Source organism: Crinia signifera, chromosome 4, assembly GCF_055691185.1.
Source record: "Crinia signifera chromosome 4, ASM5569118v1, whole genome shotgun sequence".
Lineage (NCBI taxonomy): Eukaryota > Metazoa > Chordata > Amphibia > Anura > Myobatrachidae > Crinia > Crinia signifera.
Window position 1 is genome coordinate 340,501,367 of NC_139220.1, and position 16,355 is coordinate 340,517,721.

At 52.7% G+C, this 16,355-nt stretch overlaps 1 protein-coding gene across 1 annotated transcript in view; it reads right to left on the reverse strand.

The window, feature by feature from the left end:
- ELP5 (elongator acetyltransferase complex subunit 5) overlaps nucleotides 1-16,355 on the reverse strand; it is a 66,607-nt gene that overhangs the window by 9,503 nt on the left and 40,749 nt on the right. The window contains exon 7 of the mRNA XM_083185905.1: nucleotides 10,982-11,082. Within this exon, the coding sequence (XP_083042031.1) occupies nucleotides 10,982-11,082 (101 nt within the window). The remainder of the gene's footprint in view (nucleotides 1-10,981; nucleotides 11,083-16,355) is intronic.

Here is a 16,355-nt window from a genome sequence, read left to right on the forward strand (position 1 = left end):
CTGATGATTGTACTGAGGGAGAGAGAGACCCTCACACTGATGTACAGGGGGCACCGATGGTAGACCCCGTCATACTGATGATTGTACTGAGGGAGACAGCCCCTCACACTGATGTACAGGGGGCACCGATGGTAGACCCCCGTCATACTGATGATTGTACTGAGGGAGAGACCCTCACACTGATGTACAAGGGGCGCCAATGGTAGACCCCCGTCATACTGATGATTGTATTGAGGGAGGGAGAGACCCTCACACTGATGTACAGGGGGCACCGATGGTAGACCCCCGTCATACTGATGATTGTACTGAGGGAGAGAGACCCTCACACTGATGTACAGGGGGCACAGATGGTAGACCCCCCGTCATACTGATGATTGTACTGAGGGAGAGAGAGACCCTTACACTGATGTACAGGGGGCACCGATGGTAGACCCCCGTCATACTGATGATTGTACTGAGGGAGAGAGAGACCCTCACACTGATGTACAGGGGGCACCGATGGTAGACCCCCGTCATACTGATGATTGTACTGAGGGAGAGAGAGAGACCCTCACACTGATGTACAGGGGGCACCGATGGTAGACCCCCGTCATACTGATGATTGTACTGAGGGAGAGAGAGAGACCCTCACACTGATGTACAGGGGGCACCGATGGTAGACCCCCGTCATACTGATGATTGTACTGAGGGAGAGAGAGTCCCTCACACTGATGTACAGGGGGCACCGATGGAAGACCCCCGTCATACTGATGATTGTACTGAGGGGGAGAGACCCTCACACTGATGTACAGGGGGCACCGATGGTAGACCCCCGTCATACTGATGATTGTACTGAGGGAGAGAGAGACCCTCACACTGATGTACAAGGGGCACCGATGGTAGACCCCCGTCATACTGATGATTGTACTGAGGGAGAGAGAGACCCTCACACTGATGTACAGGGGCACCGATGGTAGACCCCCGTCATACTGATGATTGTACTGAGGGAGAGAGAGACCCTCACACTGATGTACAGGGGGCACCGATGGTAGACCCCCGTCATACTGATGATTGTACTGAGGGAGAGAGAGACCCTCACACTGATGCACAGGAGGCACCGATGGTAGACCCCCGTCATACTGATGATTGTACTGAGGGAGGGAGAGACCCTCACACTGATGTACAGGGGGCACCGATGGTAGACCCCCGTCATACTGATGATTGTACTGAGGGAGAGAGATCCTCACACTGATGTACAGGGGGCACCGATGGTAGACCCCCGTCATACTGATGATTGTACTGAGGGAGACAGCCCCTCACACTGATGTACAGGGGGCACCGATGGTAGACCCCCGTCATACTGATGATTGTACTGAGGGAGAGAGAGACCCTCACACTGATGTACAGGGGGCACCGATGGTAGACCCCGTCATACTGATGATTGTACTGAGGGAGACAGCCCCTCACACTGATGTACAGGGGGCACCGATGGTAGACCCCCGTCATACTGATGATTGTACTGAGGGAGAGACCCTCACACTGATGTACAAGGGGCGCCAATGGTAGACCCCCGTCATACTGATGATTGTATTGAGGGAGGGAGAGACCCTCACACTGATGTACAGGGGGCACCGATGGTAGACCCCGTCATACTGATGATTGTACTGAGGGAGAGAGACCCTCACACTGATGTACAAGGGGCACCGATGGTAGACCCCCGTCATACTGATGATTGTACTGAGGGAGAGAGACCCTCACACTGATGTACAGGGGGCACCGATGGTAGACCCCCGTCATACTGATGATTGTACTGAGGGAGAGACAGCCCCTCACACTGATGTACAGGGCGCACCGATGGTAGACCCCCGTCATACTGATGATTGTACTGAGGGAGACAGCCCCTCGCACTGATGTACAGGGGGCACCGATGGTAGACCCCCATCATACTGATGATTGTACTGAGGGAGAGAGAGACCCTCACACTGATGTACAGGGGGCACCGATGGTAGACCCCCATCATACTGATGATTGTACTGAGGGAGAGAGAGACCCTCACACTGATGTACAGGGGGCACCGATGGTAGAGCCCCGTCATACTGATGATTGTACTGAGGGAGAGACAGCCCCTCACACTGATGTACAGGGCGCACCGATGGTAGACCCCCGTCATACTGATGATTGTACTGAGGGAGACAGCCCCTCGCACTGATGTACAGGGGGCACCGATGGTAGACCCCCATCATACTGATAATTGTACTGAGGGAGAGAGAGACCCTCACACTGATGTACAGGGGGCACCGATGGTAGACCCCCGTCATACTAATGATTGTACTGAGGGAGAGAGAGACCCTCACACTGATGTACAGGGGGCACCGATGGTAGACCCCCGTCATACTGATGATTGTGCTGAGGGAGAGAGACCCTCACACTGATGTACAGGGGGCACCGATGGTAGACCCCCCGTCATACTGATGATTGTGCTGAGGGAGAGAGACCCTCACACTGATGTACAGGGGGAACCGATGGTAGACCCCCGTCATACTGATGATTGTACTAGGGAGAGAGAGACCCTCACACTGATGTACAGGGGGCACCGATGGTAGACCCCCGTCATACTGATGATTGTACTGAGGGAGAGAGAGACCCTCACACTGATGTACAGGGGCACCGATGGTAGACCCCCGTCATACTGATGATTGTACTGAGGGAGAGAGAGACCCTCACACTGATGTACAGGGGGCACCGATGGTAGACCCCCGTCATACTGATGATTGTACTGAGGGAGAGAGAGACCCTCACACTGATGTACAGGGGGCACCGATGGTAGAGCCCCGTCATACTGATGATTGTACTGAGGGAGAGAGAGACCCTCACACTGATGTACAGGGGGCACCGATGGTAGACCCCCGTCATACTGATGATTGTACTGAGGGAGAGAGAGACCCTCACACTGATGTACAGGGGGCACCGATGGTAGACCCCCGTCATACTGATGATTGTACTGAGGGAGAGAGAGACCCTCACACTGATGTACAGGGGGCACCGATGGTAGACCCCCGTCATACTGATGATTGTACTGAGGGAGAGAGAGACCCTCACACTGATGTACAGGGGGCACCGATGGTAGACCCCCGTCATACTGATGATTGTACTGAGGGAGAGAGACCCTCACACTGATGTACAGGGGGCACCGATGGTAGACCCCGTCATACTGATGATTGTACTGAGGGAGAGACCCTCACACTGATGTACAGGGGCACCGATGGCAGACCCCCGTCATACTGATGATTGTACTGAGGGAGAGAGAGACCCTCACACTGATGTACAAGGGGCACTGATGGTAGACCCCGTCATACTGATGATTGTACTGAGGGAGAGAGACCCTCACACTGATGTACAGGGGGCACCGATGGTAGACCCCGTCATACTGATGATTGTACTGAGGGAGAGAGACCCTCACACTGATGTACAAGGGGCACCGATGGTAGACCCCCGTCATACTGATGATTGTACTGAGGGAGAGAGACCCTCACACTGATGTACAGGGGGCACCGATGGTAGACCCCCGTCATACTGATGATTGTACTGAGGGAGAGACAGCCCCTCACACTGATGTACAGGGCGCACCGATGGTAGACCCCCGTCATACTGATGATTGTACTGAGGGAGACAGCCCCTCGCACTGATGTACAGGGGGCACCGATGGTAGACCCCCATCATACTGATGATTGTACTGAGGGAGAGAGAGACCCTCACACTGATGTACAGGGGGCACCGATGGTAGACCCCCGTCATACTGATGATTGTACTGAGGGAGAGAGAGACCCTCACACTGATGTACAGGGGGCACCGATGGTAGACCCCCGTCATACTGATGATTGTACTGTGGGAGAGAGAGACCGTCTGAGGATGCCGCTGCCCCTCCGCCAAAGGATTGGGATGCACGCACGTCCCGGTTCAGTGGGAGTCCGGAGGGGAGGCTGAGGCGGATCGGGATGCACGCACGTCCCGGTTCAGTGGGAGTCCGGAGAGGAGGCTGAGGCGGATTGGGATGCACGCACGTCCCAGTTCAGTGGGAGTCCGGAGGGGAGGCTGAGGCGGATTGGGATGCACGCACGTCATAGTTCAGTGGGAGTCCGGAGGGGAGGCTGAGGCGGATTGGGATGCACGCACGTCATAGTTCAGTGGGAGTCCGGAGGGGAGGCTGAGGCGGATTGGGATGCACGCACGTCCCGGTTCAGTGGGAGTCCGGAGGGGACTAAACACAAGAGGGTTGGAGTAAGGTGCGCTGCTGTTTAAATAGTTTTAGTATCTGTAACACATAAGCTGTCCGAAGAGGAATGAATTATGGACACACTGTTGCTTTTAGAAAATATTTATCACAAATAAAAATATATATATATATATATAGCATAAATACACAGCATATAAAAAAAAAAAAAAAAAAAAAGACAATTTTAAAATAAAGAGAATGGGATCCCAATCAATTAATTGATATTAACTTTGATGTAGTATCAATAATAATTTCTTTACTGGGAAAATTAGTGTTCTCCTGCCAATTGGTGAAGATTAATATATATGCAATCAGGTAATGAAACAAAGTTCCAGTTTAGGCAAAGTGGTGTAGCTTAGAGAGCTAGTTGGTAACTTTATAAATAGGTATAGTCACAATTTAGATGGTATGCTCACCCGTGTGGTAGACCTCAATCCCCTAGATGTATTTGCGGGGAGAGGAAGGTGGTGTGCACTAGCTGATGTCCGGCAGCTCAGATGGACGGAGAGCTGCACTTCAGCCAGAATATATAGAAGCACCTTGCAATGAGCTGGAGTGGATTGAGCCCGGTGGAAGATGGTCTCACTGCGGAGGTCTTCGTCCCCTTGGTGTAATCTGGGGAGAGGGACAGGGTGCAGCTACTGATGTCCGGCGGCTCAGAGGATGGAAATGCCGCGCTTCAGTAAGAAGAAAGGTGGATGCCTGTCAGGTACTTGGTTGCGGTGTACCGCGAAAAGCTCAATCCCCTTGATGTGGAGTGGGGAGAGGGACAGGGTGCAATCGCTGATGTCCGGCGGCTTCAGGAGAGGTGGAAGCCGCGCTTCAGCGGGATCGTAGTATGCACCTGTCCTAGTGCGCGGCAGTGCTTGTATGTAGCCGGGCAGCGTGAGGCGGCTAATTGCCGGCTGCTGTAGACGGCTCACGCTTGTATAGGGAGGCAGGAAGGAAGGTTAGTGCTAGATGATGGGATCCCGTCTCAGGTGAATGAATTGCGTCAACGCGTTTCGTTCCGTAGTATGGCTGGAACTTTATCAAGACGAGTAACTGTGTCAACTGAGCAAACCTTATTTATAAGGCTGTAATAAATTGATTAATCAATTGATTGATTCATTAATTCAAATAACCTGTGTTAAATTAGACTTTGTGTCTCACAGTATAAAACGAGTAGTATTCTTTCTATATACATTTAAATTTAACAAAGCACAGTGTATCCAATAAGAGCTACAATCAAAATTAATGCATATATATACGCATAAATAATCTTATACATTTGAGCATCTAAGAGTAGAATCAAAAAACAATGAAGAGAGTTTGGTTTTCTTTTTAATTATTTTAAAATAGATGAATAGATAGACAAACCAGGCCAGTGTGCGCTCAGTGTGACATCAATATTACACTGGAAATAATCACATTGAGCAGACATAATAAACTGCATTAAAACACGCTTCAATAAGCATATAGGAGATGTATAAACTTATATTAGAATGCTCTATCATAGGCATATCAATAAAGAATATATATGTATAACATAATGATTTTAGGTAAAAATAGAGGGGCACATACACACAAATATATCTAGATCGTATGTATATGCGCATCTAAATATTATCACCTCCACATACACATATAAAAGCGCTCACACATGTATATAGTCAGAAAAAAATATATATAATACTAGTAGATATTTGAATGATCATTAAATACAGAACAGAGAGAGATCGAAATATTAATTTGTATCCTAAAGTAGTACTTCAAATGTAATCAAATCCCCTAGCGGGTAGGTACATTACTGCTTGTTCCTATTATATTGATATCGTATTTATACATAAAAAACAAGATTCATATATACAGACAATTTTTATATATATAGTTGATAGTATCCAAGAGAGAGTCACTAGAGAATATTCATATTCAAATATTTTGTACAAGTATGGATAGTGTATTTATTCAATCTACTTGTATAGCTAGTTACTGCATAGTTTTTTTATTTTTTATTTTTTAATTTGTTATATATATACACGATTCACAAAGATTTTTTTATTTATTATTGTTTATTTTAATTATTTTCGTGAGTTTTTGAAAACTGAGTAGGAATAGCTTCAATCAAGTTCTCATAAATTCCTACCATTCTTATTTTTGGGATTTCAAAAAATTGTTATTATATTCAGTAAATCAATTATTATATATATATATACAGAGTAAATAAGGAAAAGGAGAAGAGAGCATATGTATATATAGACAGATCCCACATATATATATATAAATATAAGGGGATATAAAAAATCAAAAAAATAAAAATGTAAATATAAACATATAAAGAGATTTGTATCTCCCATGGAGTGGGGGGAGAGCGATCTGCAAATCCGGGATGTCACAATAAATTGCGCATGCCGGATAGATCGCTGTCACTCCAACCCATGAGAGATTTAATGTATCTTAGTCTAATAAGATTTAATCCAGATATGAAAAGTCAAGAGCTTCATTTGATCCTTGGGGATTCAACGTATCCAAGGAGAAGAGAGCATATGCATATATAAACAGATCCCACATATGTGTATAGATATAAGGGGATGTAAAGAATCAAACTAGTATAAATAAAAATGGAAATATAGATATATAAAGAGATCTGTAGCTCTCATGGAGTGGGGGGAGAGCGATCTACAAATCCGGGATGTCACAATAAATTGCGCATGCCGGATAGATCGCTGTCACTCCAACCCATGAGAGATTTAATGTATCTTAGTCCAATAGGATTTAGTCCAGACATGAAAAGTCAAGAGCTTCATTTAATCCTTGAGGATTCAACGTATCTAATTTAAATATCCAGGATGATTCTGCCAAACATAGTTTCCTGAATCGGTCACCCCCTCTTTTTGTGTTCTGGATTTGTTCGATTCCAGTTACTGTTAGACCACTAGGGTCACCTTCATGTTTCATCAGGAAATGACGAGGAATACTGTGATTATGTAGTTTTTTGAGAATGTTGTTCCTGTGTTCTCTAAATCTACTTTTTAAACTTCTGATTGTTCGTCCCACGTACTGGAGTTTACACGGACACTCCAGCACGTAGACACAATAAGTTGTTTCACAATTCATAAACTGTTTTATTGGGAAAATTTGTTTATTTGTTTGTGTTTAGTCTTCTCTTTTTGTGGGTCTGACGGGCCCATAGGAGTTACTGCAGCAGCTGTAGCGAATTTTGTCAATAATTTATATATATATTTATTTAACTTCAAATTAAATTAGAACTGTAGAGCGCCAGGAATTGTGTACCAGAGAGCACTGGTCTCAGTGCTACTCTGTCACACAAAAAATCCATTGGAGTCCGGAGGGGAGGCTGAGGCGGATTGGGATGCACGCACGTCCCGGTTCAGTGGGAGTCCGGAGGGGAGGCTGAGGCGGATTGGGATGCACGCACGTCCCGGTTCAGTGGGAGTCCGGAGGGGAGGCTGAGGCGGATTGGGATGCACGCACGTCCCAGTTCAGTGGGAGTCCGGAGGGGAGGCTGAGGCGGATTGGGATGCACGCACGTCCCAGTTCAGTGGGAGTCCGGAGGGGAGGCTGAGGCGGATTGGGATGCACGCACGTCCCAGTTCAGTGGGAGTCCGGAGGGGAGGCTGAGGCGGATTGGGATGCACGCACGTCCCAGTTCAGTGGGAGTCCGGAGGGGAGGCTGAGGCGGATTGGGATGCACGCACGTCCCAGTTCAGTGGGAGTCCGGAGGGGAGGCTGAGGCGGATTGGGATGCAGGCACGTCCCGGTTCAGTGGGAGTCCGGAGGGGAGGCTGAGGCGGATTGGGATGCACGCACGTCCCGGTTCAGTGGGAGTCCGGAGGGGAGGCTGAGGCGGATTGGGATGCAGGCACGTCCCGGTTCAGTGGGAGTCCGGAGGGGAGGCTGAGGCGGATTGGGATGCAGGCACGTCCCAGTTCAGTGGGAGTCCGGAGGGGAGGCTGAGGCGGATTGGGATGCACGCACGTCCCAGTTCAGTGGGAGTCCGGAGGGGAGGCTGAGGCGGATTGGGATGCAGGCACGTCCCAGTTCAGTGGGAGTCCGGAGGGGAGGCTGAGGCGGATTGGGATGCAGGCACGTCCCGGTTCAGTGGGAGTCCGGAGGGGAGGCTGAGGCGGATTGGGATGCACGCACGTCCCGGTTCAGTGGGAGTCCGGAGGGGAGGCTGAGGCGGATTGGGATGCACGCACGTCCCTGTTCAGTGGGAGTCCGGAGGGGAGGCTGAGGCGGATTGGGATGCACGCACGTCCCGGTTCAGTGGGAGTCCGGAGGGGAGGCTGAGGCGGATTGGGATGCACGCACGTCCCGGTTCAGTGGGAGTCCAGAGGGGAGGCTGAGGCGGATTGGGATGCAGGCACGTCCCGGTTCAGTGGGAGTCCGGAGGGGAGGCTGAGGCGGATTGGGATGCACGCACGTCCCGGTTCAGTGGGAGTCCGGAGGGGAGGCTGAGGCGGATTGGGATGCACGCACGTCCCTGTTCAGTGGGAGTCCGGAGGGGAGGCTGAGGCGGATTGGGATGCACGCACGTCCCGGTTCAGTGGGAGTCCGGAGGGGAGGCTGAGGCGGATTGGGATGCACGCACGTCCCGGTTCAGTGGGAGTCCAGAGGGGAGGCTGAGGCGGATTGGGATGCAGGCACGTCCCGGTTCAGTGGGAGTCCGGAGGGGAGGCTGAGGCGGATTGGGATGCAGGCACGTCCCAGTTCAGTGGGAGTCCAGAGGGGAGGCTGAGGCGGATTGGGATGCACGCACGTCCCAGTTCAGTGGGAGTCCGGAGGGGAGGCTGAGGCGGATTGGGATGCAGGCACGTCCCGGTTCAGTGGGAGTCCGGAGGGGAGGCTGAGGCGGATTGGGATGCACGCACGTCCCTGTTCAGTGGGAGTCCGGAGGGGAGGCTGAGGCGGATTGGGATGCACGCACGTCCCAGTTCAGTGGGAGTCCGGAGGGGAGGCTGAGGCGGATTGGGATGCACGCACGTCCCGGTTCAGTGGGAGTCCGGAGGGGAGGCTGAGGCGGATTGGGATGCACGCACGTCCCGGTTCAGTGGGAGTCCGGAGGGGAGGCTGAGGCGGATTGGGATGCACGCACGTCCCGGTTCAGTGGGAGTCCGGAGGGGAGGCTGAGGCGGATTGGGATGCACGCACGTCCCGGTTCAGTGGGAGTCCGGAGGGGAGGCTGAGGCGGATTGGAATGCACGCACGTCCCGGTTCAGTGGGAGTCCGGAGGGGAGGCTGAGGCGGATTGGGATGCACGCACGTCCCAGTTCAGTGGGAGTCCGGAGGGGAGGCTGAGGCGGATTGGGATGCACGCACGTCCCAGTTCAGTGGGATTCCGGAGGGGAGGCTGAGGCGGATTGGGATGCACGCACGTCCCAGTTCAGTGGGAGTCCGGAGGGGAGGCTGAGGCGGATTGGGATGCAGTCACGTCCCAGTTCATTGGGAGTCCGGAGGGGAGGCTGAGGCGGATTGGGATGCAGGCACGTCCCGGTTCAGTGGGAGTCCGGAGGGGAGGCTGAGGCGGATTGGGATGCAGGCACGTCCCAGTTCAGTGGGAGTCCGGAGGGGAGGCTGAGGCGGATTGGGATGCAGGCACGTCCCAGTTCAGTGGGAGTCCGGAGGGGAGGCTGAGGCGGATTGGGATGCACGCACGTCCCAGTTCAGTGGGAGTCCGGAGGGGAGGCTGAGGCGGATTGGGATGCAGGCACGTCCCAGTTCATTGGGAGTCCGGAGGGGAGGCTGAGGCGGATTGGGATGCACGCACGTCCCAGTTCAGTGGGAGTTCGGAGGGGAGGCTGAGGCGGATTGGGATGCACGCACGTCCCGGTTCAGTGGGAGTCCGGAGGGGAGGCTGAGGCGGATTGCGATGCACGCATGTCCCAGTTCAGTGGGAGTCCGGAGGGGAGGCTGAGGCGGCCGCCGACGGCTCCACCTGTATATAGCTCTGCAGAGATTATGGGACTGTGGGGCAGATTTATTATCCCGCCGCTATAACACTTCCTGCTTCGCCCCATTAGTGCGGCCAAGCAGGAGGGGACACCGACAAGATGTATTAACATCTTGTACGCCGAAGCGGAGGGGCGGTAACTCCCCCCTCAGACGATGTCCCCTCCCGGAGATCCTCTCCTTCCCCCCGCCTGGCTCCCGAGATCCCCAGCACAGCTCAGAGCCAGCAGCAGGGACAGTGCTGTGGGCATAGGGCATCGCCGCCTGATCAGGGGAAGCGCATATTCCCCTGATCGCCCAGTAAGGGCTCCAGCTGTGCTGTAGTGTTATGGGCGGAAGCATGACCCCTACCGCAGGTGAAGTGTTGCGGCATTGTTGGGGTTATTTACAGCTCATTTAGAGGTAAAAATAAAATATATATATAACAAGAATTAGCTAAACATACACATGCATATATGCTTCACAGAAAAAGGGGTGCAAATGGTGATATGTGTCACGGTCTCCAATAATTCATTGTTTTTATCATTTTTACTTATAAATGTGTTTTATACATAACATTGTGATATCCTACAGCGATGTGTCCAGTGTCACTGTGATTAAGCAGTCACTACTCACCAGCGCTTAGTGTTACCATTGTTCTATGTTTGTGAGTATAGGCCAGCTCTATCTCTATTTATCCATTATATATCAGAGCCAGGTACGGGCACCCCCCCCCCCTATATAACGGACAGGGCAGACTGGAGTTCCGGCAGGAGTATATATATATATCCTCCTTACTTGTGCTCAGTAAATGTATATGGCAGGATCGCAGATTCCTTCAGTTCTCGTTCAGATTCCGACAGACGAGGGTTAAAGGTCAGATTCACTGTGGGATCCACCTTGTATGGGAGAAAATGATAAGTAAGCCGTCAGTACAAGTGCCCTCACCTTCTGCAGAACATTACATGTACCAGTGTCCCCAGCTCCTGACCATAACGGCACATGTTTTCCAGATCTCCTCACAGAATCACCAATAATAAGAACCACCTGTTCTTGCTCAGAGAACACTAGCAGCACAGTCCCCGCACCCATCTCACCTCAGTGCTCTGCATCTCCTCACCAGACACCTCAGTGCTGCCCTCTATGTGCAGGGAGAACATTTCCCAATCACAGGAGACTCACACACTGCTCCCTGTTACATCACATCCCACCATGGGACCCCACTAGCAGCACAGTCCCTGCTCCCATCTCACCTCAGTGCTCTGCATCTCTCCCCACCAGACACCTCAGTGCTGCCCTCTATGTGCAGGGAGAACATTTCCCAATCACAGGAGACTCATACACTGCTCCCTGTTACATCACATCCCACCATGGGACCCCACTAGTAGCACAGTCCCTGCTCCCATCTCACCTCAGTGCTCTGCATCTCTCCTCACCAGACACCTCAGTGCTGCCCTCTATGTGCAGGGAGAACATTTCCCAATCACAGGAGACTCACACACTGCTCTCTGTTACATCACATCCCACCATGGGACCCCACTAGCAGCACAGTCCCTGCTCCCATCTCACCTCAGCTCTGTGCTCTGCATCTCTCCTCACCAGACACCTCAGTGCTGCCCTCTATGTGCAGGGAGAACATTTCCCAATCACAGGAGACTCACACACTGCTCCCTGTTACATCACATCCCACCATGGGACCACACTAGCAGCACAGTCCCTGCTCCCATCTCACCTCAGTGCTCTGCATCTCCTCACCAGACACCTCAGTGCTGCCCTCTATGTGCAGGGAGAACATTTCCCAATCACAGGAGACTCATACACTGCTCCCTGTTACATCACATCCCACCATGGGACCCCACTAGTAGCACAGTCCCTGCTCCCATCTCACCTCAGTGCTCTGCATCTCTCCCCACCAGACACCTCAGTGCTGCCCTCTATGTGCAGGGAGAACATTTCCCAAACACAGGAGACTCACACACTGCTCCCTGTAACATCACATCCCACCATGGGACCCCACTAGTAGCACAGTCCCTGCTCCCATCTCACCTCAGTGCTCTGCATCTCCCCACCAGACACCTCAGTGCTGCCCTCTATGTGCAGGTGAGAACATTTCCCAATCACAGGAGACTCATACACTGCTCCCTGTTACATCACATCCCACCATGGGACCCCACTAGTAGCACAGTCCCTGCTCCCATCTCACCTCAGTGCTCTGCATCTCTCCCCACCAGACACCTCAGTGCTGCCCTCTATGTGCAGGGAGAACATTTCCCAAACACAGGAGACTCACACACTGCTCCCTGTAACATCACATCCCACCATGGGACCCCACTAGTAGCACAGTCCCCGCTCCCATCTCACCTCAGTGCTCTGCATCTCTCCCCACCAGACACCTCAGTGCTGCCCTCTATGTGCAGGGGAGAACATATCCCAATCACAGGAGACTCATACACTGCTCCCTGTTACATCACATCCCACCATGGGACCCCACTAGCAGCACAGTCCCTGCTCCCATCTCACCTCAGCTCTGTGCTCTGCATCTCTGCCCACCAGACACCTCAGTGCTGCCCTCTATGTGCAGGGAGAACATTTCCCAATCACAGGAGACTCACACACTGCTCCCTGTTACATCACATCCCACCATGGGACCCCACTAGCAGCACAGTCCCTGCTTCCATCTCACCTCAGTGCTCTGCATCTCTCCTCACCAGACACCTCAGTGCTGCCCTCTATGTGCAGGGAGAACATTTCCCAATCACAGGATACTCATACACTGCTCCCTGTTACATCACATCCCACCATGGGACCCCACTAGTAGCACAGTCCCTGCTCCCATCTCACCTCAGTGCTCTGCATCTCTCCCCACCAGGCACCTCAGTGCTGCCCTCTATGTGCAGGGAGAACATTTCCCAATCACAGGAGACTCACACACTGCTCCCTGTTACATCACATCCCACCATGGGACCCCACTAGTAGCACAGTCCCTGCTCCCATCTCACCTCAGTGCTCTGCATCTCCCCACCAGACACCTCAGTGCTGCCCTCTATGTGCAGGGAGAACATTTCCCAATCACAGGAGACTCATACACTGCTCCCTGTTACATCACATCCCACCATGGGACCCCACTAGCAGCACAGTCCCTGCTCCCATCTCACCTCAGTGCTCTGCATCTCTCCTCACCAGACACCTCAGTGCTGCCCTCTATGTGCAGGGAGAACATTTCCCAATCACAGGAGACTCATACACTGCTCCCTGTTACATCACATCCCACCATGGGACCCCACTAGTAGCACAGTCCCTGCTCCCATCTCACCTCAGTGCTCTGCATCTCTCCCCACCAGACACCTCAGTGCTGCCCTCTATGTGCAGGGAGAACATTTCCCAATCACAGGAGACTCATACACTGCTCCCTGTTACATCACATCCCACCATGGGACCCCACTAGTAGCACAGTCCCTGCTCCCATCTCACCTCAGTGCTCTGCATCTCTCCCCACCAGACACCTCAGTGCTGCCCTCTATGTGCAGGGAGAACATTTCCCAATCACAGGAGACTCATACACTGCTCCCTGTTACATCACATCCCACCATGGGACCCCACTAGCAGCACAGTCCCTGCTCCCATCTCACCTCAGTGCTCTGCATCTCTCCCCACCAGACACCTCAGTGCTGCCCTCTATGTGCAGGGAGAACATTTCCCAATCACAGGAGACTCACACAATGCTCCCTGTTACATCACATCCCACCATGGGACCCCACTAGTAGCACAGTCCCTGCTCCTATCTCACCTCAGCTCTGTGCTCTGCATCTCTCCCCACCAGACACCTCAGTGCTGCCCTCTATGTGCAGGGGAGAACATTTCCCAATCACAGGAGACTCACACACTGCTCCCTGTTACATCACATCCCACCATGGGACCCCACTAGCAGCACAGTCCCTGCTCCCATCTCACCTCAGTGCTCTGCATCTCTCCCCACCAGACACCTCAGTGCTGCCCTCTATGTGCAGCGGAGAACATTTCCCAATCACAGGAGACTCATACACTGCTCCCTGTTACATCACATCCCACCATGGGACCCCACTAGCAGCACAGTCCCTGCTCCCATCTCACCTCAGTGCTCTGCATCTCTCCCCACCAGACACCTCAGTGCTGCCCTCTATGTGCAGGGAGAACATTTCCCAATCACAGGAGACTCATACACTGCTCCCTGTTACATCACATCCCACCATGGGACCCCACTAGCAGCACAGTCCCTGCTCCCATCTCACCTCAGTGCTCTGCATCTCTCCCCACCAGACACCTCAGTGCTGCCCTCTATGTGCAGGGAGAACATTTCCCAATCACAGGAGACTCATACACTGCTCCCTGTTACATCACATCCCACCATGGGACCCCACTAGTAGCACAGTCCCTGCTCCTATCTCACCTCAGCTCTGTGCTCTGCATCTCTCCCCACCAGACACCTCAGTGCTGCCCTCTATGTGCAGGGGAGAACATTTCCCAATCACAGGAGACTCACACACTGCTCCCTGTTACATCACATCCCACCATGGGACCCCACTAGCAGCACAGTCCCTGCTCCCATCTCACCTCAGTGCTCTGCATCTCTCCCCACCAGACACCTCAGTGCTGCCCTCTATGTGCAGGGGAGAACATTTCCCAATCACAGGAGACTCACACACTGCTCCCTGTTACATCACATCCCACCATGGGACCCCACTAGTAGCACAGTCCCTGCTCCCATCTCACCTCAGTGCTCTGCATCTCTCCTCACCAGACACCTCAGTGCTGCCCTCTATGTGCAGGGAGAACATTTCCCAATCACAGGAGACTCACACACTGCTCCCTGTTACATCACATCCCACCATGGGACCCCACTAGTAGCACAGTCCCCGCTCCCATCTCATCTCAGTGCTCTGCATCTCTCCCCACCAGACACCTCAGTGCTGCCCTCTATGTGCAGGGGAGAACATTTCCCAATCACAGGAGACTCATACACTGCTCCCTGTTACATCACATCCCACCATGGGACCCCACTAGCAGCACAGTCCCTGCTCCCATCTCACCTCAGTGCTCTGCATCTCTCCCCACCAGACACCTCAGTGCTGCCCTCTATGTGCAGGGAGAACATTTCCCAATCACAGGAGACTCATACACTGCTCCCTGTTACATCACATCCCACCATGGGACCCCACTAGTAGCACAGTCCCTGCTCCCATCTCACCTCAGTGCTCTGCATCTCTCCCCACCAGACACCTCAGTGCGGCCCTCTATGTGCAGGGAGAACATTTCCCAATCACAGGAGACTCATACACTGCTCCCTGTTACATCACATCCCACCATGGGACCCCACTAGCAGCACAGTCCCCGCACCCATCTCACCTCAGTGCTCTGCATCTCTCCTCACCAGACACCTCAGTGCTGCCCTCTATGTGCAGGGAGAACATTTCCCAATCACAGGAGACTCATACATTGCTCCCTGTTACATCACATCCCACCATGGGACCCCACTAGCAGCACAGTCCCTGCTCCCATCTCACCTCAGTGCTCTGCATCTCTCCCCACCAGACACCTCAGTGCTGCCCTCTATGTGCAGGGAGAACATTTCCCAATCACAGGAGACTCATACACTGCTCCCTGTTACATCACATCCCACCATGGGACCCCACTAGTAGCACAGTCCCTGCTCCCATCTCACCTCAGTGCTCTGCATCTCTCCCCACCAGACACCTCAGTGCTGCCCTCTATGTGCAGGGAGAACATTTCCCAATCACAGGAGACTCATACACTGCTCCCTGTTACATCACATCCCACCATGGGACCCCACTAGCAGCACAGTCCCTGCTCCCATCTCACCTCAGTGCTCTGCATCTCTCCCCACCAGACACCTCAGTGCTGCCCTCTATGTGCAGGGAGAACATTTCCCAATCACAGGAGACTCACACACTGCTCCCTGTTACATCACATCCCACCATGGGACCCCACTAGCAGCACAGTCCCTGCTCCTATCTCACCTCAGCTCTGTGCTCTGCATCTCTCCCCACCAGACACCTCAGTGCTGCCCTCTATGTGCAGGGAGAACATTTCCCAATCACAGGAGACTCATACACTGCTCCCTGTTACATCACATCCCACCATGGGACCCCACTAGCAGCACAGTCCCTGCTCCCAT